The following is a 24,602-nucleotide window of genomic DNA, read 5'->3' as shown; positions in this document are numbered from 1 at the left end:
CGACTTTAACCTGCATTGGACCAAAACAGTCAATCCCCGTAGAGTAGAAGGCTGGTTGATGTAGCCTCAGCCGTGCAGGGGGTAAGTCTGCCATTTTGGGGTTGACCGGTTGGGCTCTCCATCTCTGGCACTCAGGGCATGAGCGCTGTTCTCTTCTTATAGCCTCACGGCCACGAAGGATCCAGAACTTCCTCCTCAACTCTGCAAAGAGTCGCTCTGCCCCAGGGTGTTTCAAGTCATGGTCAAACTGTCGGATGAGCAGCTTAGTCACAGCATGTTTCGGGTCAAGGACTATAGGGTGGATAACGTCATCCTCCAGTTCCTGACAACGCCTCAGACGCCCTCCAACCCGTATCAACTGAACTGATGCGTCATATTCTGGAGCCAGCATGATTAGGCAACTGGAGGAAGGGATTGGTTTCCCAGCTTCCAGACACTGGACTTCTTCAGGGAAGCTGTCTCTTTGGGCGGACTGCAGGATGCTGAGTTCTGCTTCCTTGAACTCCTCTGCTGTGGGAGTCTCTTTAGCGTCAGCAGCCGCCCCGTGAAGGTACCCCGCAGTGGCTTTCACCAGTTCACCAAATGTGCTAAACTGCTGAGTATCAGGTATGGAATGATGGGTGCCGGTTACTGTGCTAACCAGGCAGATTGTTGGCTTTCGCAGCTCTTCAGTGATGTCCTCACTTGTTGTGACTGGGTGCACTGGCCACTGGTCAGGTGGCTGCCGCAGGAACGGGGGTCCATAAGCCCAACGATTCTCACCTGATAGGTCTTTCAGTGACTTTCCCCGGGTGAGGTCATCTGCTGGGTTTTGTGACGTCTCCACGTAGCGCCAAGCATGGCTATCAGTCAGCTCTTGAATTTCTGCAATACGGGTTCCTGCAAACACCTTAAAGCGGCAAGAGTCCGACTGGATCCAGGAAAGAACAGTTGTGGAGTCTGTCCACATGACCACTCTGGATATCTCTAAAGTAAGCTCTTGAGTTAGCACGTTTGCAAGCTGTGCACCCGTAAGTGCAGCACATAACTCCAGTCGTGGCATTGAGAGCTGACGCTTGGGGGCCACTCGGGACCGAGCTGTCAGGAAAGCCACCTCCACATACTCCTCTGCATTTTCTGTGCGTAGATATCCCACACTGCCATACGCCCGTTGAGACGCATCACAGAATATGTGGACCTCTCGCTTGTAGGCTGAATGATCCATGGCTGGACTAACATAGCAGCGAGGCATACTGATGCAGTCCAGGTACTGTAACTCGTTCTCCCATTCTTGCCACGCCGTGAGCAACTCGTCAGGCAGCAGAGGGTCATCCCATTCCCGCTTCTTCTCCCACAGCTGCTGAACAAGCACCTTGGCCCTCGTAGTATAGGGCGTGAGGAACCCTATGGGATCATATTGGCTGGCCAATACTTTATAGATGTTCCGCATGGTGACAGGGGAGCTATCCAGCAGCCGTGATTTATACCGCAGCGAATCTGAGTGGCATAACCAACGCAGCCCCAGGGCAGGTTCTTGCGGGTCCATGTCGGTGTGGTTTAACAACTGTTCGCTGCTCTCTGACCTGATCTCCTTCGGTAGGTGACCGATGACATCTGGCCTACTGCTGGCCCACTGTCGCAGCTCGAAGCCTCCCTCCAGTAACAGCCCTCTCAACTGATCTGTAACATCTCTGGCCATATCTGGGGTAGGGAAGCTCTGTAGCCAGTTGTCTACATAGAAGTGGTTCTCGATGGACCCACGCACTGCATCCCCTGGTTGAGTGTGATCACGTACATGCCTCTGTAGGGCGTATATGGCACAGCATGGGGAACAAGTAGTCCCAAATGGAAGGACTTGCCACTCGTACACTCTAGGTGGGGAGTCTCTCTGTAGATCACGCCAGAGGAAACGCAGCAGAGGGCGGTCCTCTGGCAGCAATCTCACCTGGTGGAACATTCCCTTTATGTCACTGCTGACAGCAATGGAATGTTCCCTGAACCGCAGTAGGACACCCAGAAGGGATGCACCCAGGTTTGGACCAGACAGCAGAAGCTCGTTGAGGTTCTTATCCCTATAAGTATAAGAACAGTTGAACACGATCCGATTCTTCCCATTGTGGGTCACCAGGTGATGGGGAATAAACCACGACTCATTGGAGGTCTTCTCCGGCTCCTGGCTAACTTCTGAGACATAGCCTGCTTTCTTCAGCTTCGCAATCTCTGCCTGATATGCCTCTGCCTTCTCTGGGTCTCTGCTAAGGCGCTTCTCTGTACTACGTAAGCTGGCGAGTACCGCTTCAGGCTGCGCTGTGAGTGTAGGCATGTTACTCACCCGCAATAGTGGTGTGGCATATCTGAGGACCCCATCCACCTCCACTCTTCTAGTCTTTGCCTCTAAAAGGTTCATGGCCTCCTGGTCTCTCCGTGACCTAGTCACTAGCTTCTCATTTCTGTATGGCAAGATGTCCAGTTGCCAGAGCTTCTCTACTTGGTTAAAGAGTTCAGCTGCCGGGGAGATGGTGGACATGAACAGACACTGTGTTGGGCGATTGCCCTGTTGGAGGGATTTGACTGGCCCTTGCAGCGACCAACCAAGCCTGGTCTTTACCGCAGCTGGGCCCCCAGGTGGGCCGAGACGGACAGGTTCGATCGGGGTCACCAAGTGTGGACAGTCAGATCCTATCAACAGAAGTGGTTGAACCGCTGTGAATGGCTGCAGGGGGAGCATCCTGAGGTGCTTATATCTGCGTTGGAGTCTCTTCACCGGGTAAGAGTGTTCCGCAAGGCCTAGTCCGTCTGCAGTAAAGGCGCTCTCAATGGTAAATGTCTTTGTTGGTTGACCAGTTGGAGATATTTTGAACGTCACCGATGAGCCATTTAAGGTTTTTACATCCTTCCGAACTGTTCTCAAGGTGAGGTTCTCTGGAGTTCCCTGCAGCTGCAACTTCTGGACGGCTTCCTGGAGGAGGATTGTCCTCTCTGAGCCATCATCCAATATGGCATATGTTTCCAAAGTGTGGTCACCATTGCGCAGTAGCACTTTACTGATCTTTAGAAGGACCTGATTGCAGCCGGCACGACGATCCAGGTACAGAACATCTGTGGTTGACTTCACCTCTGCACCAGTGCCGTTCACTGGTGTGGTCTCATTCCTGCCGGACCGAAGATTAACCTCATGCAAGGCCTCAAGGTGCTTCCCCTTGCACGTCTTGCATAGGACTCTCAACCTGCACTGGGCGGCCTGATGGTGTCGGCCACAACGCCAGCAACGATTGTTGGACTTCACCCAGGTCGTCTTCTGTTCCTTGGTTAATTGCTTAAAGTTCAAGCACTGGTCCAGAAAGTGTTGCGCGTTACTGCAGTAGGGGCAGTAAGCTTTGGGTTTCTCCGGAGCCCCTTGGTAGTCCAAGACTTCAGCTTGACCCGCTTGGGGTGGTGTGTCATGAGCAGTGCCATGCAACACGTTCGAGGTCTTCCTAGTGGCTTTATGGTCTTTATCATGCTCCTTCCTTGCCCAGCTTCTCCCTCTTGGCGTGTCCTCTATCTTGCCGAACCGGTCTCCATCCTCCTGAATTTCCAGCTAGTATTCAAGCCACTCTGCGAAGTCCATTAAAGATGGGATTCCTGCCTTCCAGGAGTGAAGATGGCGACGGAAGGTGGCTCGAAGATCCTGGGGGAGCTTCCTCGTTAATCTGGCCACATGAGACCCACACCTTAACTCTATGCGTCCATCTTCACCAAGTTGCTCCAACATCCCGACTAGAGCTCGGACTCTCAGAGCAAACCTCCTGAATGCTACAGTGTCGCCTGCACGGATAGCGGGCTCTTCCATTAGCTCTGCGATCCGCTGAAGAGACAGCTGGTGGGGCTGACCATAATGTTTGGTCAGGGAAGCCATAGTGTCAGAGTAGGGGAATAAGGAGTTACTATAGGAATCAGCTATCAGGAGAGCTTCTTCAAACTTGAGGTGGTCACAGAGCACTTGGTACTTGAACATCTCTGTCGCGTCAGCAGGAAGAATATTATCGAGGGCAAGCTTTAGTCTGGAAAATTCTCTGGGGTCACCCCGTGTGAACTTGGGGATAGACGGCGTCGGGCCCCTGTATGTCTTCTCGTTGCTGTTCGGCAGTGGCACTTCAGAGGTTAGCCGTTGTGGGGGTCTTGGGGGTGCAACCGATGGCGACACCATATCATATTGTGGTTCTGACAGCATGGATGGGGCTGGTGACAGTCGTGCTTCCAACTGCTGCAGACGTTCTCTAAGGTTCTCCACAACATCAGCAGGTTGCCCTACGGGTGTAGGCTGATCTGTTGGACGCCCATAATTATCATCATAGTGGTCTACTGGTGGGGGAGGCGGCGGCCAATCATGATCGGCTATATTTCTGTCTGGTACTGCAGGCAGATGGTGCAGCTCCCTTATTGGCGGCGGTGGTGCGGCCTGCAAGAGCGGTGGTGGCATCCGTGGTCCGACCCTGTCTCCTAGTGGTGGATGTCGTGTTTCAGGTGGTGAATGTAGCATGGGGTGTTGTGACTGTGAGGACCTGGTGCTCTCTCGTCTGGCAGGGGAGTGACTCTGTTGTTGGTGGTACAGCTGTGTGGTCTGTGAACGGGGAGGTGTTGCACCACTCCCATCCATCTGTCTTCTCAGGTCCATTACCATTAGCTGCAACCTTCTGTTCTCCTCTTGTATTTGCTGCAACACATCCATTATTGCAGGTGGGCCCTGGTCTGGCCGTGGGGTACTCACATACGCAGGTGCTGCAGCTCCAATATGACCGGGAGATGTCTCTCTGAACTCAGCAGAATAACGAGTGGGCTGTAGCGAGCGCTGTGTGAGGGGTGTCATCTCGGCAATTCCCTCTCTTCCTCCGCTCCAGACAATCTCTTCTAACGCAGCGAAGGTACGGGGTGGGTAGCTCGCAGCCTGTGGGAGGGTGTACCCTTCATAATCCTCCATCCATCTGGGTTGGGTTGTTCGCCGGCGTGGACGTACATCTTCACTTGGGGGAACCTGATCCATTTTCACTTCAGAATTACCTTATCCGGCTCGAAGGACCATTTGTTGCGGAGGTTCAAAGTTAATAGACTGGCTTCTCTGATTTGTAATCACAAAGTGGGCGTCTGTCAGAACGCACTAAGTTCCCCCAAGACTTATAAAATGATGACAGCAGTCAGTCCTTTTATGGTAATTTAATCCAATGTGTGTGTGTGTGTGGTTCTGGAATTACCCAAACAATAACATTCATCAATATACTTAACAATAGCACACAAATAAAAACAATAGTAATATATGTCCTGTACTCAACTGACAACAAAGGAAATGGTCAGCAGCATAACATAACCCAGTTGACCATTTAGACCATCCAAAGCTACTAGCAGTTAGCACCGCTAGAAATATGAACTGCAGCACCGGATATAAACTCAACCAGCCGACCTAAATATCACATAAACAACATAACTTACGTTTCTCTGGACGCACACTGAACCACAAGAGGCAGAGCGACGAATACAATGTTGCAATCACAACCTGCTGCCTGCATTACTCGCTTCTCACCGTCGTCAGTCTCTTCTTCTCTTTCTTACTTGCAGTGGCACTCAGCCCGATTGGCGCTATTGCGCCCCTAGTGGCCGGATCTGGCCAAGTCCCCAGCTACACTATACAGCCTTCAAAACAAATCTTGTTTACATGAAATAAGCCTGCTCTCGAGCAGGCTTAAGCTGGCGCACATGTTGCTATGACAACAAGTGCAGGATGTCTTTCGAAGAACCAAACGATCCAAGATCATGCCAAATCGTCAACAATGAAATCCTGCTAACTGAGTTAGCGACGTACGAAGAACGGACCCCAAAAGTCTTCCATATCTAAAAATAAATACATAAATAAATAAATGCTCAATAAATAAATAAGCATACAATTAATTGCCACCAAATTAATAAATGTAGGTAGAAATTAAATTATACAGTGAGACATAAATGTATATATCTCTTTTAATTAGCTTATTTATTTATTCGCCTTTGTAATAATTACCTTATTTATTTATTGCGCGTTATAATCTTCAACTTTATTTATTAATTACTTATATTTTTTAAGTATTTATTTATGTGCATGTTATAATATTTTTGTCTGTTTTATTCTTTCTTTGTATTTTTTTACCCTATATATTTCTGTGATGCTATTTATTTCTGCCTGTCCTTTTTACATTTCTGCCTCTTTATGCAAATGAGGAGGGGCTGTGTCTTAAGGGCTCAACTTCTTCCCATTGGAAGAATTGTGTTTATGTGTTGAAATGGTGGTTAGGTTTGTCAGAGGATTTAGAATTTAGGTTGAAAAATTGAATTAGTTCCAAACAAATATTTTACAACATTTCCACTGTGGCTCAACCATTAGCACAATATAAACTGAACATTACCAGGCCACAAGCCATAATACAATATTTTCAAAATTTCCAACTCAACTTATACCTTTTAATAAACAATATATTCATAACTAGGGGTGTGCAAAATAATCGTCATGACGATGCATCGCGATTCTAATATTCGCGATCCAATTAATCGATTCTTGACGCCAAGTATCGTTTATTAATTTAAAAAAACTAATAAATAAAATGGATGAATGGTTGGGGAAAAAACAAATGGAATACAACTTCCAGTCCAGTAGATGTCGTTGCGGATGTGCTGACGCCCGCTGCCTTGTGTCACAAGCATTTCCGGCCACGGGATACTGCGACGAGTCGTTCATAAACAAAACATGGAGGAGACTGAGAACATTCGCCCGGCTCCATCACATTTTAGTCAGATGTTTGGACATATTTTGGCTTTTTCAAAACCAAATTGACATGACGCACGCAATTTGCAAACATTGTTACATCATAATCAAATACTGTGGGAACACAACAAACTTAAAGGCAAATGCTGAGGCGCCATCCAGAAAAACAAGAGCCGCGAGCGCCGCAAGCACTGATTAAACAAACAACACTCGATTGCAAGCTAGCCCCAACTTCTACACGCGCAAACATTTGAATGTTTTAATTTCATTGGTTTAAAGGACCACTGAGGCCATGTAAACAGCACTGATTATCCTTATTTTGTTATTTTAAGTTTTATAAATCCTAAGCACTTTCTGTCCGTGTGTCCACTCCAGTAATAGTAATATTTGTGTCCAGTTACAGTAATATTTATTTTCATGGTAATACCTCCAAAAGTCGTTTCAATAAATACAAATATGTATGAATTCAGTTGCTTTCAGTTATGTATCAATTGAAGACACTATCCAGATCATACACAGCCTGTCAGCCACTGGTAATGGTGTTCAGTGAAAATATCACAATGCATTGCGATGCATCGCAATAAGTCAAGTATGGTGATGCATCGTGATAGAATCGCATCGTGGCATGTGAATCGTGATTCTAATCGAATCGTGACTTCTTTGGCAATACCCACCCCTATTCATAACTGTAACTTAATTTCCTCCTTACCAGTTGTGTATCTGGTGATTTGACCATGAGCTGAAACCTGCTTGGCTGAGAGCCTGTCTCTTCCTTTGTCTTCCAAACTGCCACACAGGTGTGCACAGGTGTTGAAACCACAGGAAGGCCAAAGGAACCGAGGGTCAACACTGACTCAATTAAAGTTTTAAGGTATTGAAAATTTTAAAATATGGTTAACAAAGAGCCAATGGAAAAGAAATTGAATGGTAAAATGTCCTTAAATTCTGATGTAGTGTACACTGCATAAACTCAAATTCTAAATTCTAAAAATATATAAATCATTGTTATATTGTTGCATTTTACTTTGTTTAACCTTGTAAAATCACACTGAGTTTAATATATTTGTTGCTATGTGAACATAACCAGTTCATTGAATAGTAAATTAGTAAATTGATAAAAAACTGCTGGCATGGAGGTGGTGAAAAGCCCTGCAATAAGGAACCAGAGCAGGAACCTTCAGGTACCTTGTCAGAGCATAAAACACCTGCAGCTTCTAAGGTTATGTTGGTGGTGGCGTGGCCTGGGATGGTGTGAAATTCCCAGCCTGAATTATTGTCTCAGTCCACTCCTGGTCACAGTCAGGCTTTCTTTAAGGGCAGCAGCTGCCCCCCCGTGTCACCCCAGTATATGCGCCTGGCACGCAGGGATCCAGCAGCTGATTTCCACCACCACTACGTCCCTGTTCTGCTCCTGCTCTTCCAGACTGTTCATAACAGTTCATAACCTTCATAATCACCTCTCACATCAGCAGGTATGTCAGCAGCCACCTCCACCCTGTCCACACCTGATTTATACTCTATTACCCATCGTGCCTGTAAGTATGTAATTACACATGCAGAAGGCTGAGTTTGAAGTTGAGCAGATTAATGTTTGTGGTTGAAGCAGACCCAGTGAGGCATGGACTACATCCTGCTTCACCTTTAACCCACTAGTAATAGTTTTAAAGGGCAAAATCTATAGGAATAGAGCTCCTTTAACCCCAGATTGTATCAGGTTTAATGAAAGTCCATATTTCTATGTATTATGACATGGGCAATTTCCTCAGCTTTAAATCGAGCCTTATTTAAGAAAAACTGATTAGAAGGATAATTTTGTGACTCATGGTTTTGTTGACAAGACTCAACACATAGCAATGTTGCCTATGTGAACATGCCATTGTCTAGGTGAATATAGGATTTCCCATCTAAATTTTGTCATTGCTATGACAAAGTGTGATAGTAAAGTGATCTGTGCGCAGGTTTTGTGAGGAGCCTGTATGTTCAGCGTTTTGTCTTTGCTTTAGTGCTGTGTGTTATGCCTCTATGTTTTTATCATGAGTTCAGTATCATGGTCTTGGACATTCAGGACTAATTAGTTTCACTTTCCTCAGCCTTCTGCCATCTGTCACCATCCTATCAGCTCAGTCCAGTCGTCTGTCACCGTTATCAGCTCAGACCAGTTCCTCCTGCTGCCACTAAGCAGTCCCAGCTCTGTAAACATGTTCCCCAGCCTTCATATACCTGCCTCATTCACCCACTCACTGCCAGATGGTCTGCTCTGATTTTATGTGCTCTGTTGTAACGCTCCTGGTTCTGTTTGCTGAACCTGCTGGATGTAGAAACTCTGCCTGTGTTCAGCCCTCACTGAAGGTTTCCAGTGTCTGCCTGCTGCTAGTCTGCTCTGTTTCCTGTGAGGTCCTGCTGCTTGCTCTGGTGAACCTTCAGCCTGCATTATCTGCTCCAGTCAACTCCTGCCTTCACCACCGGCTCTGGTTCATCACCGCCTGCACCTCCTGGTCTGTCTGCATCCTTTAGGGTCTCCTTTCCACTCCTGCCTGCCTCGTCTGCCAGTATTCTACGTCTCAATAAACCCTTTAAAACAAACTGTGTTGGGTGGATTTCAGGTTCACACCTACAAACCTGACATCAGAAGGTTGTTGGTTTGTAACCAGAAGCTGTCAGCTTGGCTGAATTGATAAGCTAACCTTCATTGAAGCTACTGTTTTTATCTGGGCTGCTCAACTTTTATTTATTTATTTTTCTGTCCAAGACACCAAATGAGTAACTGAAGCTGTTAATAAACATGTAGTTTTATCACAAACTACTGCACACTGTTTAAAATGTTGCCAGTCTTTGTCGTTTCTCATTCTTCTTTTGTGCTAACTTCGGCTTCAGTAAAATATTATGATTAAAAATATCAGTCGGTAGTTTAACATTCTACTCTGATGGTAAAAAAAAAAAAAAAATCTAGCATACTCCCATCTTTAAAAATAAAGCCACTTTGCTCTGAATTGTCATGGCATTATATTTGAAGGTAACTGGTTGACACATTGTTTAGATCATTAGTATTCTCTGTTTGTGTTGGCTGTTGGAGTTAAACCAAAGTTCCTTTTAACACCTCTGTCTTCAGGTTTGAGGGACAATTGAATTTGGGCTGAAAGATCTCTCTCGTTCTCTCTGTCTCTCTCTTCTCTCTCTCTCAAATTTTGCGGCGTGCATCAGACGCAGATTTAGAAGCTGGTACAAGGAATAAACAAAGTGAGAACACACATAGGTAGATTATCAGAGTTTAGTCATCGTTTCAGATCGTGGAGGTGTGACCGATTTATGCGTCTTTTTCTTTCCCTGGCTCTACGCAATTAAAATAAAATTATGTTCTAATTTTATTTCCAAAACCTTTGTTATGATCCATCCATTCATCCATCCTTTCATCTTCTCCTTATCCGGGGTCGGGTCACGGGGGTAGCAGCTTCAGTAGGGAGGCCCAGACGTCCCTCTCCTCAGCTCCTCAGGAGGAATCCCAAGGCGTTCCCAGGCCTTAGTCCCTCCAGCGTGTCCTGGGTCTTCCCCTTTAAGACGGTTTGTGTTATTGTAAGTGCAATATGCTGGTGAAGATTCTCAGCACTCTGCATTTATCAAACCAACCATCGTTCTTAAAGGGACAGAAACACATTTTAAGACGATCCACAAAGTTTAAGGAGCTGCAGAACCTCTAAAGAGACGGTTCAGGTTTCAAGTGGACCTTTGTAACTTTAGCAGAACAGCAGCAGAACCTTTAGATCACATGTTTTTCTCAGAGTCCAGAGTTTCTGGTTGGAGGTTAAAAGGTGGTTTTAACTCAACATGAAGGACGTTCCTGTCTTTAAGCTCCCAGATATTTAGATTTTAGACGGATCATCTGGAGCCGTGAAGCTCTGATTGGGTCGACAGAGTTCTGCTCATCTAAACATCACATCTGAACATCAGCTGTTCATCATGTTGTTTGGTTCCAGTTCATCAATAATCTAATAATCCTGTAGATTAGTCTTCAGACAGCAGAGATGAAACTTTGTGCTGAAATCAGAAGTGAACATGTTCTCCAGACATCAGAGAGCAGAAACAAAGAGGAAAGTTCCTCAAGACAAAGTTCTGGTAGGAAACAAAGCAAACTTACAGTTTGTTCAGACGGTCCAAAGTGCTGAAGAACAAGATGTGAACCACTGAGACACAGGTGAGCTGCTACCTGGAAGGAGGCGGAGCTTCAGCTGTGATGGAGGCAGGACAGGTAGGTTAGTGGGAGGAGTTCAGATCTGACTGCCTTCTGGTTCTCAGACTCATCTCTGCTGTTCTGCTGAAGAACCTGGTGCTACCTAGAAAGCAGGTGATGTAAAAACTCAGTTTAACTGTCTGCTAACAGTGAATTCAGAGAAACTCTGGTTCTTTTCTCCAGAAAGAGGGACCAGTCTGACTCTGAGGAACAGACTGAGAAGACAAGCTGCTCCCTGCAGGATCTCCATGAGAAACTCTGACGTTCTTCTGCTCAGCCTAGAACATCAGTCTGAATGTGTTCCTCACTATTAAACCAGATTCTTTGCTTCACTGTTGGACATTTTTCTGACCCACATGTGATGAGCTGTTATCCCCACATGTAGTCACTGTACTGGAATAATGTTAACCTGAATTATTTTAATCTGTGTTATGATTCATAAACACATAATCATGAATAAGTTCCATGTTTCTGCCTTGTTCTTGTTCTCAGATGTACTGAAGGTTCCTCATCAGTGATGCAGAAAACTTCATGTCTACAGAGTGTTGATCAGTCAGAGAAATGATTGAAGTGAAACAGATCTTACCATCATGATGTGAGTTTGTGGAGTTAAAACCAGCGAGGCAGTTCTATTTCTCTGATCTCAGCAATAAAAACACTAATAATAGCAGAACTTTGTTTGCTATTGTTGACAGGCTGACCAACAGCTCACCAATCATCCCTCCTGATGGAGACCAGCACCATCTATCTCCACCTCTGAGAACCTGCTGATGTCTCCTGAGCCTCCACAATCATTACAGCATCTAAATGACTTTAACAAACTGAATTATGTCTTCTTGACAGAAACACATCAGAAGAGAAAATCCACAACTTGCTGCCTGGATTTGTTCCCTCTGAGTTTCTAAAAGCAGTTTTTAGCTGTGATGCCCCTGAAATATTACAGATAGTAAATACTTCCCTCCAGTTAGTTTGTTTTCTAAAGGCTGAAAACTGCAGAGATCAAACCTCTGTTAGAGAAACCAACTCTAGATCCATGGATAATAAGTCCCTACAGGATCAGAACTAATCCACTGGTTCTGGAAAAGATCATTGAAAATGGTTGCTGATGAACAAATGTATGACTTTCTGATGAAATGAATCTCTTCAGTGATTTCTAGTCAGGCTTCAGACCACAGCACAGAGACTGCACTGCTAAACGTTTACAATGATGCTCATCTTGACTGGAATGGCTCCAGAACTCCTCTGTTGGTTCTACTGGATCTCAGTTCTGCTGAACACAGTTCATCACAACATGTTGATGATCCAACTAGAACACTGGCTGGATTATCTGGTTCTGGGCTAAACTGGTTCACACCATATTTGGCAGACATGGATAACTTTGTGTCATTTGGTAAATAAATATAAATCTGGACCAACAAAAATTAAACGTGGGGTTCCTCAAGGATCCATTTTCAGCCACTATTATTTCTCCTCCATCTGATGCCAACAGGTCAGATTCTAGAGTTCTCCAGCATCTCCTAACATCCATGCTGACTACATGTGACTTGTAATCTCCATGTTGCTGCTGAGCCTGGCTCACTGCACTCACTGAGTCAGTGTGTCCATAATATCAATGAGCGCATCAGTCACAATATGCTACAGCTTCATGCAGACAGAAAACATCATTTTTAGTCCAGAACTGTGAGGATCTAGATCAGTGGTCAGCTAGACTCTATGAAACATGAAGCTTTGACCACATTTCTGTTATTTTAGTCTCTCTGCACTGGCTGCCTGAACATTTTAGGATTCATTTTAAAATGCTTTGATCTGCTTCTAAAGCTCTAAATGGCCTTGCCACACATTAGCTGTCTGAACTAGTACATCCTGCACATCCTCTGTTCCCTCAGGTCACTGATCAGCTGATCCTGAGTCAGCCAAAGATGAAGCTTAAGCTCAGGGTGACTGAGCTTTAGCTGCAGCAGATCTAGAATTATGAACCAACCTTCCCTTGAACATCAGACAGTTCTCCTCCCTGTGTTTCACGTTCATTTATAAAACCATCTATTCTCATTGACCTCTGACACCATCAGAGACTTTAAACTGTTCTGATTATAATTAATAATATTTAGATTCTCTTTTCTTTTAATTCATTTATTTTTACTGATATTGTGATTGTTGTATTATTTTAGCATAGGGCTGTTTATTTGTTTTAGGTCTTATTGGTTTTAATTTGCTTACTTTGTTTATAAAACACTTTGAAACAATCAGAGCTGCTCTTGCCAAAAGAAAAAAGTTTAAACAATAGAATCAACATTGTTTTAACTGTAAAAACAAGAAGTCTCATGTTGTGTTTTAGGCCAAAGAGTAAAAATGTGTTCAAGTTTTAAAGTTTAATGTCTTGTTATGTTATCATATGGCTGCTGTTTATTCATATAGAGTAATTTGGTTCTGTGGTGCTGAAAGTGCTCTATAAATAAAGCTGGGATGGTACTGGGTCTAAAAACTGGAGAACAGAACATAAAGCTGGCTGTAGTTTTAGTCTTGGATCTAAATGTTCCACATTACTTCTGACATGATGGAGCGAGTCTGTTGAAGCTAGATGCCTTTCTCAGGGTAGGGCTGCATGTGAACGCTGCTACTTTCTGCTACATCACGTTGGCTCCATGCACGGCTCTGCTCAAAGCAGCAAAACAGGAACTATTTCTCTGCAAGTTCATGTTTCTAGTTCTGTTCAGTGTAGTTCTAGAGCTCAGAAACACTTTCTACCTTCACCTGCAGAGGAAACACAAATCATTCATCTGCACATCAGCTCTGATCCTCTGATGACGTCACAGCTCACCTGGTTTGTAGTTTTTCTTTCAGACTAAAACAGTCAGCAGAGCGTCTGCAGTGATATCAGAGGCAGGTTGATAAAGTCTTGATGAGAAAGGAGAGAAGTTGTGCTGAAAATGTTTCCTGATGGCGTCCTGAGGAGAAATGAGCCCAGAGAACAGAGCTGCTGGTTGCTTCCTGCTGCAGGAACTGCTCAGACTGGTCTGGCTGAGTGGGAGTCAGAGGAAAGTTCACCTGCTGACGTCTGAAGACATGAAGCCTTCTCATGACTCCCAGTGTGAACACAAACACTCTGCTGCTGTTTAAATGGCTTCATTGTTGTTCTGCTGATCCAGGTTCTGTTCAGCTCTGATGGAACCACAACCTGCTTTAACTGGGAACCAACTGGACTCTTCATTGCTGGAGATTTGTCTCCCTCTGCTGGTGAAAAGATAAACTGCATGATGTCTGATTATTAAACCCATTTGCTGCGTTTTTAAATGATCCAAACATGTCAGTGATGGTAAAAAGTGAGCAGAACCACAGTCAGTTCTAAGCTTTCATTTATCAGGACATGAATAAAAGATCATCTGTTCCTCAGCAGCTCTTAAAATGAGGGAAATACAACAGCAGCACAGATTCCATTGGGTCATTATTTAGTGAACAGAACCAGAAGCAGAACCCTGAAGCAGTGAGTGAAAAACTAAGTCCATCCTTTCTGCTTCCACAGCAGGTCAGAGGCTCAGTAGCTGCAAGGAGCTGCTGATCACATGACAATCTGCACTTTAACCATTTTTAGCCCTTTAACACTAAACAACAATTAGTTGATGCTTTGGTGGAATTATGGCATCAAAACAGAAACAGAAAAACAAGATAAAAACCAAGAATCCACTAAAAATACAAACTAACACCAAATAATGATAAAAATCCATCAAAGTAACAAAGTAAACTGTAGTCCTTAATATCAGCACACTGCTGCTGCTAAAATGAGCCGTTGTTCTAATGCAGATTATTACTAGAGCTCCTAGAGAATTATTTCTCCTTATTTTAGTGCTGCTGAGCAGAGTGTCGACAGTCTCTGGTTAAAATCAGCATCAGCTGAGGATGTTCTGAAGATCCAGGTTGAAACCCTGATTTCATTTCAAACCATCAAAGTGAATTTAAAGTCAGAGTCAGAGAAAAGAGCAGAGAGGAGGCAGCTTGGTCCAAACTCCTTCTTTCCACCTGCAGCTGTTTTCCAGCTGTTCTCCACAGGTGGAGGCTGGATGTTTGGGAGGAGAGAAGCGGCACATTAAAGCTCCAGATGTTCACAGCTGGATTCTTCCCACAGCAGCTGGAACAATTGCACAGATGAAATGATTGAGTCCTGAAAAATGGGATGTTTGGATGTGATCAGGTCTGCAGATGCCACTGACTGGGATTTGTGAAGAAAATGTCTCTCAGAGCTGTGAAGAGCTGTGCTTCTTTAGAGGGAAAGCTCTGAAATCTTCACTCCTCCCATCCAGTGGTGTTCAGGTGGGCTCAATGGAGCGCACCCAGCAGGACTTGATCTGAATCAACTCCATTTGATTTCTAAGCACAAAGAAAAAGCCTCTAACAGTTCTGTGTGTATTGATGGAAAATGGCTTTTAGTAAAAAGCTCCAAGTGTGGATCAGATTTCTGAGCTTCAGCAGCAACCAGAACTGTTGCTTAAAGCTGAAGTTAGAAGTCAGAGAAAAGCTGCAAAAGAAAATCAAAGCAGCGACTCAGACGTTCTTTCCTTCCATGAAGCTCATTGATTGTTGGCAACACATCACACACAGCACAGTAGAAACATGAAGCTTCTGCTTTTAAAAGCAACTCATGGCTTTCATCTTTTCAGCTTTTAGTGCAACACAAACATCTGGACTAAAACTGATCTGAGAGCAGCTTCTGGTTCCTGAACAACGGCTCTGGAACGTTGATTTCTGCACTTTTCCAGCATCTGGAACATTCCAGCTCCACAGTTCACATGTTAGCTTGCTGTCAATGTTGCTAGTAAACCTTTAGTACGTGTTCAGTGGACAATTTGGATTCAGCTTGACAGGAGAACACCTCCAGATGTTACTCAACACATTTCATTAAGATATGATGTGGAATTTCACATTTAAAGCTCATCAACATGTGACTTTACAATTCTATTGATCAAAACTGCTGAGGTTTACATTGCCACACTATGTACATACTAATTACACAGAAAATAAAACAAGGTCCAGAAAAAGCTGAACTAGAAACAGGTAAGTATAAAATGTTGAAATGATGAAGAACATTTCCATAGTTTGCTGCCACAGAACTTTGGTTCCAACAACACAATAGACGGTTCCAGCTGGATTCCCTCAGAGCTTTCAGGACATCTTCTTGTCAGCCTAGGCACGGCTCATGGAACCATCTGCCACACGTGTCCCTGGATCTGCACAACAACTTACAGAATATACACATTAGGGGACAAGGAGGTGGCTTTTGCTGGCTTCATACTATCTTTTCATCGTCACATTTGGTTATTGAACAACTACAGAACGGGTCAAGCTATGTTCCAGAAAATGAGTTTTTATCAAATCAATAAATGATTAAAATCTGGGAGTCAGCCCCAGGTAAGATGGCCGCCACATCAGCTCAGCTACTGGGAAGCTTAATGAAATGAACTCAAAGAATTTCACATGTATTGTTTTCTAGATTTCTGTGGAGGTAAATGTTCTTCATCCAAACACTGACTTCTACAGCCAATCACTTTACTACCTTTGGAACACAGAGAAATGACTTTTAAAAGTCACAGCTGCTTCTTTGATGAAGTTATCTCAGTAATATGTTCATAGGAAACTCTCCTGAAGTAATCCCTGGGGATTTTCCCTCACCACATCATCATTATCATCATTATCTTTTTTACAGTGTATTCTAAATACTGATATATCTATAACAATGGCACATAAAACATGTGAACACAAATCGCTTCATTTCACATATTCCACTAAAACAGTACATCCAATAACATCCAATTAAAGGTAATATTATTATTTTTTCATTTTAAAACCCTTGATGATCTGCTTTCCCTCAATGACTGTTAGACCTGTATTTTTACTTTATGCTCTAAAACTAAGTCAGTTCACAGATTCACAACGTTCTGAATAAGCATTGTTACTGAGGTACAGGTATACAAATGACTAAATAATTACAAATGCTAATGCGAGTGAGCAATCAGGCCTTCATCTGACTTAGTAGCTGACTAAGCTGGCATTTAGTTACCTGCAGACAATCTGAAAGCCGTCTACTGTTTTCATGTTGCAGATCCTGCTGAGGATTAGCTGAATATAGCATGATCACACGTCCATTATGACACCATGAAATGCTCCACATGCTGAGGATTCAGTTACTAAACGGCAGAAAATCAGCACCAAACAATACATTTACTCAGCCAGTTTGTAACTGGAGGCTCTGGCTGCTTTTACCATAGAACACAAGGAGCAGTTGTTCCATGAATCAAAGTCTACAATGGCAGAAAATAGGTAACATCACCTTTATGGTTCCATGTGTTCCATCCACTAAGATCAGCTCCATGTTCAGAGGTCACACTACCACATCTTCATAGAAAACAAGCTTCCATCCTTTTCTTTTGCTGCTATGTGTTAAACTACAGGATCATTGTTATCTGTCAACATCCAGATCATATTTATAATGAAGCAATGCAGTTTGCAGACAATCCCAATGAAGTGTGACAGAGTTTGTGAAAACCAAATGATCTGCTGAAGCTAGATGTGGCCAGCAAGGCAACAGGGATGCAGCTACGCTGTTTTTCTCTGCCCACATCATCCAACCTATTGCTGGGACATTTACAGTAAAGCTTAACACTTCAGGGCCAACCTAAAAACCTGCCTTTGTTACACATGCAGAGAATCTTTATTACTACATATAGACCAACATTTTAAGCTCTGCTCATTTTGAAGAAGATTCTTGACATTCTTTGGAAGAGTTAAATGTGACAGTGATGTGTGTTTGAAATGTGAAATAAATGCAGTTTATGTAAATAGTAAATGGTTTCATATTTATGAAGGTGTGCTGTGAATCCTTGAATAAATAGCTTTTTACCTCTTGGTGCACCTTTTAAATTCTTTTTTGTCTGGGCCATCTTTTCAACTACCTTAGTGATTTCAACCAGATGTTGACAGTGAACACCTCATGCGTATACGGAGCTCTAGAATGATTCCAGTTGCTTTATGTCGTTGCCGTTGCTCTCTCTAGCTGCCCTTTTGTCTTCTAATGCTCCAGTTTAGTTCAACTCTGGCTAGATTTCACCGTGTTAACTCCAAACTTGTTGCAGTCCGCCCTCATCATTCTTCCTTCAGCCAAGATGCGGCTGACACTCATGTTTGTGTGGAAGCAGAATAATAATCAAATAATAATAAGAAGCTGCTGCATATGTCTCTATGCTTGCATCCAAAGCCTTGAGTGAAGGCGTATCATGAAGGGGAGAAGTTGCCAGGTTCCATATTTCATAAACTGTTTCTGTTGGGACTCAACTGGATGGCGTAATGCCCAAAGCTTCTGACCACAGATGTGCTTAATGCCACAATTTCTGCCATGCAGTGAGAGGCGTTTTAGTACCAAATGTTTCCCTCCTACATGCACTCTGGACTGGAAACACTGAGAGCTACTTTTTAGGATCTGATTGAATGTGACTTTGTAAAGAGCCTTGAGATGACGTGTTGTGAACTGGCGCTATAGAAATAAAATCTAATTGAAGTGAAAACATTTTAGTGTGGTTATTGTGGAGCATTACCTGATCACTGCTTGTTCCACAGGCTAAAAAACATTCTTTGGGGATTTAACAGGACATGAAGTTTCTTTTTCTTTGTCTCTATGTAACTATAAATGTCATCAAATAGTCGGCTTTTATCACTTCCATGCGTTTCATATTCCACATGACATAAATGTCTTAATGTGGGCGTGGCCAGCAGATTTTGTAGCATCTCCCTAAACAGAGCTTAGACACTGAAACAAGGTTTACCACTTTGCAATATACTCTAGTTGCATATTCTATATATTAGCTCTACATGGCAATATTTAGCCCTAAAATCCCTGCCTGGTCCTACCTGATGCCGTCAGTATTTGTTCACCCAGAGCAACTCTTTCCTTTTCCAGGTTCTTTTTGATGTAGAAAAGCTGATGGCTGGAATATTTGGAAAAGCTTTCCTCACTTCCCTTGTGATCTAAAAAAAGGCAGAATATTCATTTTGTATTATTTGTAATATTCAATAGTTTGTTTCTGTTGTAGTTCCATATTTCTGCCAGCAGGGAGCGTATTCACAACTACAAGCTCTACGCGCTTCTTCTTTTGTCTTTTTTCTCTTTGCGCTGATGCCGTTACTGCAGTTTAGAGAGAGTTAGAACAGGAGGCGTCAATATAACTAGTTACTAAGTAAATACTGATTAAAACTGTATTATATCTTGAGTTATTGATCCTAGGAGATTATCTGCACCTGCCAGGAGGGTTTCTGGTTGCGGGACATCACCGTGTTGTTGTGTTTTGTCGAGTGAAAACTGCGGTGAGTAATGATGATTAGCGCTTAGCATAGCATGCTAACTACTGCTGATTCTGGCTGATTGCTCACTGATTTCATGGAGAAAGTATCTTTGTTATATTGTTATGCTTGGAGACGATGTTTAAAACCAGCTGGAGACAGATGAAGGTATATGAGTGAATTGAGGATGTAAAAAATTGTGTTTTGTGTAAATTATCTGTTTAATTGAGCTTACTTGCTGCATTGATTTGTACTATACTATATGCCAACTAATGCTATATAGTTAAGCGAGCTGGTTTATGAGCTAAAAGAATCAGCAGTACAGTTGTACTTTTGAGTTAATGAGAGACAGTAATTTAATGAATGATTAACAAAACATGATTGAATGTGATTTAAAATAATTTATAACACCTTTTGTGTGTGTGGGCTGTTTAAAAATTAATTTTTAGCTCTATGTGCTTACTTTGTCAATTTGAATGTTTCACGTTCATTGATTTTAAGATTAAAAAGAGGATAAATACTGAACAGTTGATTTGGGTAAATGTATAAAAAGAGAAGAGATTAGGTAAAAAGCTGCTGCCTCTATGCAGGTTTTTTGTAATGAGTCGTTTTGATCACTGATTCTCTATTTACACCGGAGTGCTAATAGCCCGGTGTCTTAGGAACGGAGTGTGCTGTGAAGCCACCAGCCGCCATAAATTGGTACTATCCCTATTTTCATCCAGTAACTAGGGAATATGTGCGCTACAGACATCGAATAACGAGGATTTTCTCATGTTCAGGGGGGCTTAAAACTTTTAAAATGTCAAATGCCATATACTTTTATTTTATGTACTAAAACTATCAAGTACTGAGAAAGTCATGTGCTGAAATTTTACATATATACATATACACATATATATTTAATATGACATGTAAAATATTTTAGCACATAATTTACTAGTAGTTGATAGTGTTAGTACATCCACTGACTGTAGAATTACCTGTGAAACGTTTTCACACAGCCAGAAAACTGCTTGTTGTTGCAACCAAATCCTGTGGGATTCTGTGAGAGTAGGGAGTAGCAAGATGGCGGCCAGTGACTTCAGTTTTTAGGGCCAATCATCAATCCAGTGTATAATAGAGCTCAGTGAGCACCGAGCAGTTGTGGGCTGATTACTATCTTTCACGTTGTGTTTCAGACGAGATTTGTTCGTAAGTATTGGTTAATTGGGAAAACAATAATTGTCTTTTTGCCTTATGTAACTGAGGTGTAAATGATTGTACGCTAAAGTTATGAAAATGTTTTTATTTTAGCTTGCAGCAAGAGTGACTGATTTGTAATGTTTGTTGCTAATCCAAAGCCTGGTATGTTACAGTTTACGATGGCTAAAGCGATGGCAGAGGTCAGAGGTCACTCTTCAATAAACTAAAGAGAGAAAGAAGTTTGGTTATTGGAGCGTCGTTATCTGGCTGTCTAGCTGCTGAATAAATAAATAAATCAGGAAAACTCAGGGTGAGGACAGCACAGCTGCTTTAACTGTTTTTTTTTCTCCACTCTTGGTCTCTTCAGATTGTAGCCGGGGCTGCTGTCCAGGAAGTAGGGCGCTGTGCGCTGGTTCTCTTGCCCATATATGGAAGAGGCGGTGACAGAGCACACCTGGTGGGGGTGAGACAGGTAATGAGCGTCTACATTTAAAAGCAGGTAGATCTCTGAGGAGGATCCATCCTGTTCTGATTCCTGCAGAGGCAGCGCATTTCTAGAGCGACGTCCGGAGCACCGTGGATCGGTTTTACTGCAGAGAAGGTAAAGGCAGTAGATCATCACCTGGCTGCTGGGGACGCTGATCTAGTTTAGATCTCTTTAGTCTGCAGGTTGACCTGCTACTGTTTTAGCTACTGGTTCAGTTATTGGTTTGGCTGCTGGTTTAACTACAGTTTTAGGGTTTTATACCTAGTTTAGTAAGGCAGGGAGAGTTTTTATTTAGTCCCCTGGCCCGGTTTTAACCCACAGGAGGACCTATGCTGTCCCTGGGTCCTGTGCTGGTTTTATTTAGATTAGGTTAAGGAGACTAGTGGGAGGAGAGATTTTCTGTTGTGTTGTATTCACCAGGGTTTATGGAGTGAGTGTTTTTGTTGGAGGCACTAAGGTGTATTCTGTTTGTTTTCTTTAGTAGTTCTCCCCCAATACAGTCTAATTAATTTAATTGGGTTTTTAATTATTCTCTCAGCTATCAGGATTCCAGACCAGCATAGTTCCTACTTTTAAAGCAATTTGTTTTTGGTGCAATGAAATTGATCTTTGTTCCCTGGAAACGGTAAACTTAATAAAATGTATTTAATCTACATCTGTGCCTCTGTTAGTCCCTACGAAATCTTCTGTGATCTGGTACCAGATGGTTGAAGGCTTAGAAACCGTACCTGAGGTCACAAGAGCATTAATAAATGTAACTACATTGAAAAATCAAATGTTACTCTGTGTAGTTTAGTGCTAAAAATCACATTTCTTAATGGAACAAATTTAGTTTTAATAAAAGCTCCATTATTAAATGTGTTTATGGGGATTATCTGTATTTATGGGGCTGCAGGTTCTGGTCCTGCTGGGCTCCAAGTCTGAGCTTCTGCTGCAGCCACAGCATCTTCTCCATCCGCATCCTGAGAGTGGAGGACGGCGAGCCGCCACCAGTCCACGCCGTCAGCGCGTGAGTAGCCGGCGCCACCTCAGCGTCTCTGAGCGTCTGCTGTGCTAACGGTGTTAACGTCCCGCAGGTTGTGTCTGTGCCACCTGGCAGGCTCTGAGCGCAGCTCCAGGACCCAGAACAAAGGAGAGGACCTGAAGGAGGCTGGAAACATCAACGCCTCGCTGCTCATTCTGGGCAAATGCATCAAGGCTCTGCAGCACAACCAGCACACCAGGTAGGACCTTCATGGTTCTGGGAAGCAGTTCTGGTCCTGGAGCGTCCTGAGTGACCCGCTGTCTGCTGCCTCCAGGCTCCTGCAGCACGTCCCATTAAGGGAGAGCAAGCTGACCCACTACCTGCAGGGCTTCTTCTGCAGCAGCAGCAAGGCCTGCATGGTGGTCAACGTCAGCCAGTGTGCCTCCATGTACCACGAGACCCTCAACGTCCTCAAGTTGTTGAGCCTTAAGTTCTGATATCCAGTTAGAACATCAGTTCACTCCCAAACATTTAGCACTGCTGTCTTTGTAAAATGAACTGAGCAGCAATCTAATCACAACGGGGAAACAGCCATTATGTTTTTGACTCAGACGATTCATCAGCCTACCTTCCCTAAGATCACCGCTGCATGACTGAAGAACTTCCCCTGGAGCCGCAGCACCAGAGCGCTCTGAGGTCTCGGTAGAGCCGCTTGATGTAGTCAGGATCCAGCAGAGTGAACGCTGGACTTGCTTTGGCTTGAACGGACATCAGCCTCCATGAATACCAGGTCATCCATGTTGCTGTTCATTAACACTGTGCTAACTTTTCCACTGTGGAGGCTCGCCTTGGTACATTCACATAGCAGAGCCGTCCGCACCAAGTTACCCAAGATGGTTTAAAATGTCCTGGTAAGTTCTAAGAGGCCACTTCTTCATGTCATCCTTTCAGTCATGAATAGTTTAAGGCTGCGGCGCTGACCTGCCACTTCCATCGCTCTGCAATTATTGGAAATATTGCTGCAACAGTTTATCATTTCAGTCAAGCTGATGTTATTTGGCCAAGGGAAGCGCTGAAACGGAAGTGGAGAACAAAAAAAAACAGAAGTTGGACCCAGAGTTACTTCCTTGTTCAAAAATAAGGTGATAGAACAGAGAGAAATGTGAAAGGTAGTTTGTTGGCTTTGTTTCAGGTGGAGGTTCTGATCTCCAGGCTCCTCCCTGTCGTTCCTCCTTAAAGCTCCAAATGCAGCTTTGATGTTTGATTCTGTTGCTGCTCGGTTGGAGAAAACAGGAAGAACGATCGTTTTAGTTTAAAATCAAGTTTGACTGTCAAAATACTTTCTTGTTTAAAGGAAGTGGTCCGATAAAAGTCCGTCTCTAGTTTCTAGGCTGGGCTTTTCCTGCTGGACCCGATGGATGGAAAGAGATTTTGGACCCAACCTTGAACCTTGACCTTTGGCCTCAGACTTCCCTGACCTGATGAGATCGTCAGAGAGCAGTTCTGATTGGCTGTCAGTGAAGCTCTGTAAACATATTGACTTGATCTACTTTAGTCCTCTTTTTATTAAATACTGACGTAAATCTATCTGCAGCCAGTTGAGTTTCATGTTTTTCTGCTGGATTTGATCCACCAGACAAACTGTTTCTGTCTCCTGATTTATGGACTGATAGAAAGAAGCTATTTAGTGCATGACATCACAGCATTGTGAAATGACACAATGTGTTTCTTAGGTAGAACTTTTGCTTATTAACCAGAAGCTTCTAGTAACTCTGGTTGACATTGACAAATGTCACAATGCTCCTGTATTTGTCAGAATTCACCTGTAAAAAAATACCAGTTAGAATGCAACAATTGTCATTTCTGACTTAAAAGGACAAAAATACCTATGGACAACATATTCTAAATAACATAAATAATTACACTTGTAAAATATATAAAAGTTTGTGAACTGAGTCTTGATACATTGTATATAAACCCTTTATAAATAAAATCTGCTAACATGTGGGGAACAGCGTGAAGAAAATATCATTTCATCACTGCTTTGAGTTTCTGCTGCTGATTTATTCAACTAAAGAACAAAATCTGTCATTTAAAAACATGTCAAAGAAGATGGGAATGTTTTACTGTAAATTAGGACTTTTAGAAAGTCAGTGTTGATAGAAGCATCAGAGTTTTATTGAAAATTGGTCAGAGGAACAGAAGAGAATGAGCAGCAAATGAATCAAACACAATCAAACACAGAAGAAGAAAATCTGTTTATTTCACATTAAAACACATGTTTTAATGTGATTTAATGAACAAAAGGAAGATTTAACATGTGAATGTAAAAAGTGTTTAGAAAAATAAGAGCCGACAGAAACAGATAATGTCCAGAGATTGAGAAAAACTGGCCAAGATTTCAATGAAATCTGACTGATGAATGAAAGTAAAAAACCAAGAGAGAAAGTCAACATGCTGATATTCAGAGTGAAGCTTTGACTGGAAACAGGCAGAAAAACAACATGTGGATCCTGGAATAATCCCAGCTTCCATCTTTAAAAGACTGGAAGAGGAAGAAGTTTCCAAGGAATCATTTAGAAGAGTTTCACAAAGAAACAGATTGAATCCATGAATGTGAAAATGTGTTTCTGAGTGAAAGAGACAGACATGAACAGACTGAACTATCTGT

The 24,602-nt window shown here is 43.1% G+C and overlaps 2 protein-coding genes and 1 long non-coding RNA gene across 4 annotated transcripts in view; all 3 read left to right on the top strand.

Annotated features, from left to right (window-relative positions):
• Positions 1–24,602, top strand: part of LOC118561876 (kinesin-like protein KIF20B) — a 366,850-nt gene that overhangs the window by 76,423 nt on the left and 265,825 nt on the right. The gene's annotated exons all lie outside the window — the stretch shown is intronic.
• On the top strand, positions 8,688–12,068 carry LOC118561894. Of its 2 annotated transcripts, none has more exons than XR_004930346.1 (3): positions 8,688–9,243; positions 11,466–11,568; positions 11,669–12,068. It is a non-coding gene; the product is annotated as an uncharacterized LOC118561894 (long non-coding RNA). The 2 variants fall into 2 exon arrangements; XR_004930347.1 differs by lacking the exon at positions 8,688–9,243 and adding an exon at positions 9,843–9,857.
• On the top strand, positions 19,265–22,787 carry LOC118561882 (kinesin-like protein KIF20B). The gene is made up of 6 exons (XM_036134147.1): positions 19,265–19,319; positions 20,848–20,943; positions 21,022–21,081; positions 21,863–21,976; positions 22,044–22,190; positions 22,266–22,787. Exons 2-6 carry the CDS (start codon positions 20,909–20,911, stop codon positions 22,426–22,428), a joined length of 519 nt encoding a protein of 172 aa, XP_035990040.1. The 5' UTR covers positions 19,265–19,319; positions 20,848–20,908; the 3' UTR covers positions 22,429–22,787.

The sequence above is a fragment of the Fundulus heteroclitus genome, unplaced genomic scaffold, assembly GCF_011125445.2.
Source record: "Fundulus heteroclitus isolate FHET01 unplaced genomic scaffold, MU-UCD_Fhet_4.1 scaffold_75, whole genome shotgun sequence".
Classification (NCBI taxonomy): domain Eukaryota; kingdom Metazoa; phylum Chordata; class Actinopteri; order Cyprinodontiformes; family Fundulidae; genus Fundulus; species Fundulus heteroclitus.
This window is presented reverse-complemented; position numbering and strand designations above follow the sequence as displayed.

Bases quoted from the DNA above. Each gene is read 5' to 3' on its own strand.
- LOC118561882 (XM_036134147.1), top strand. From the start codon at position 20,909: ATGGAAGAGGCGGTGACAGAGCACACCTGGTGGGG. The intron at 20,944-21,021 runs GTGAGACAGGTA...TGATTCCTGCAG, and splicing joins ACAGAGCACACCTGGTGGGG to AGGCAGCGCATTTCTAGAGC. The intron at 21,082-21,862 runs GTAAAGGCAGTA...ATGGGGCTGCAG, and splicing joins TCGGTTTTACTGCAGAGAAG to GTTCTGGTCCTGCTGGGCTC.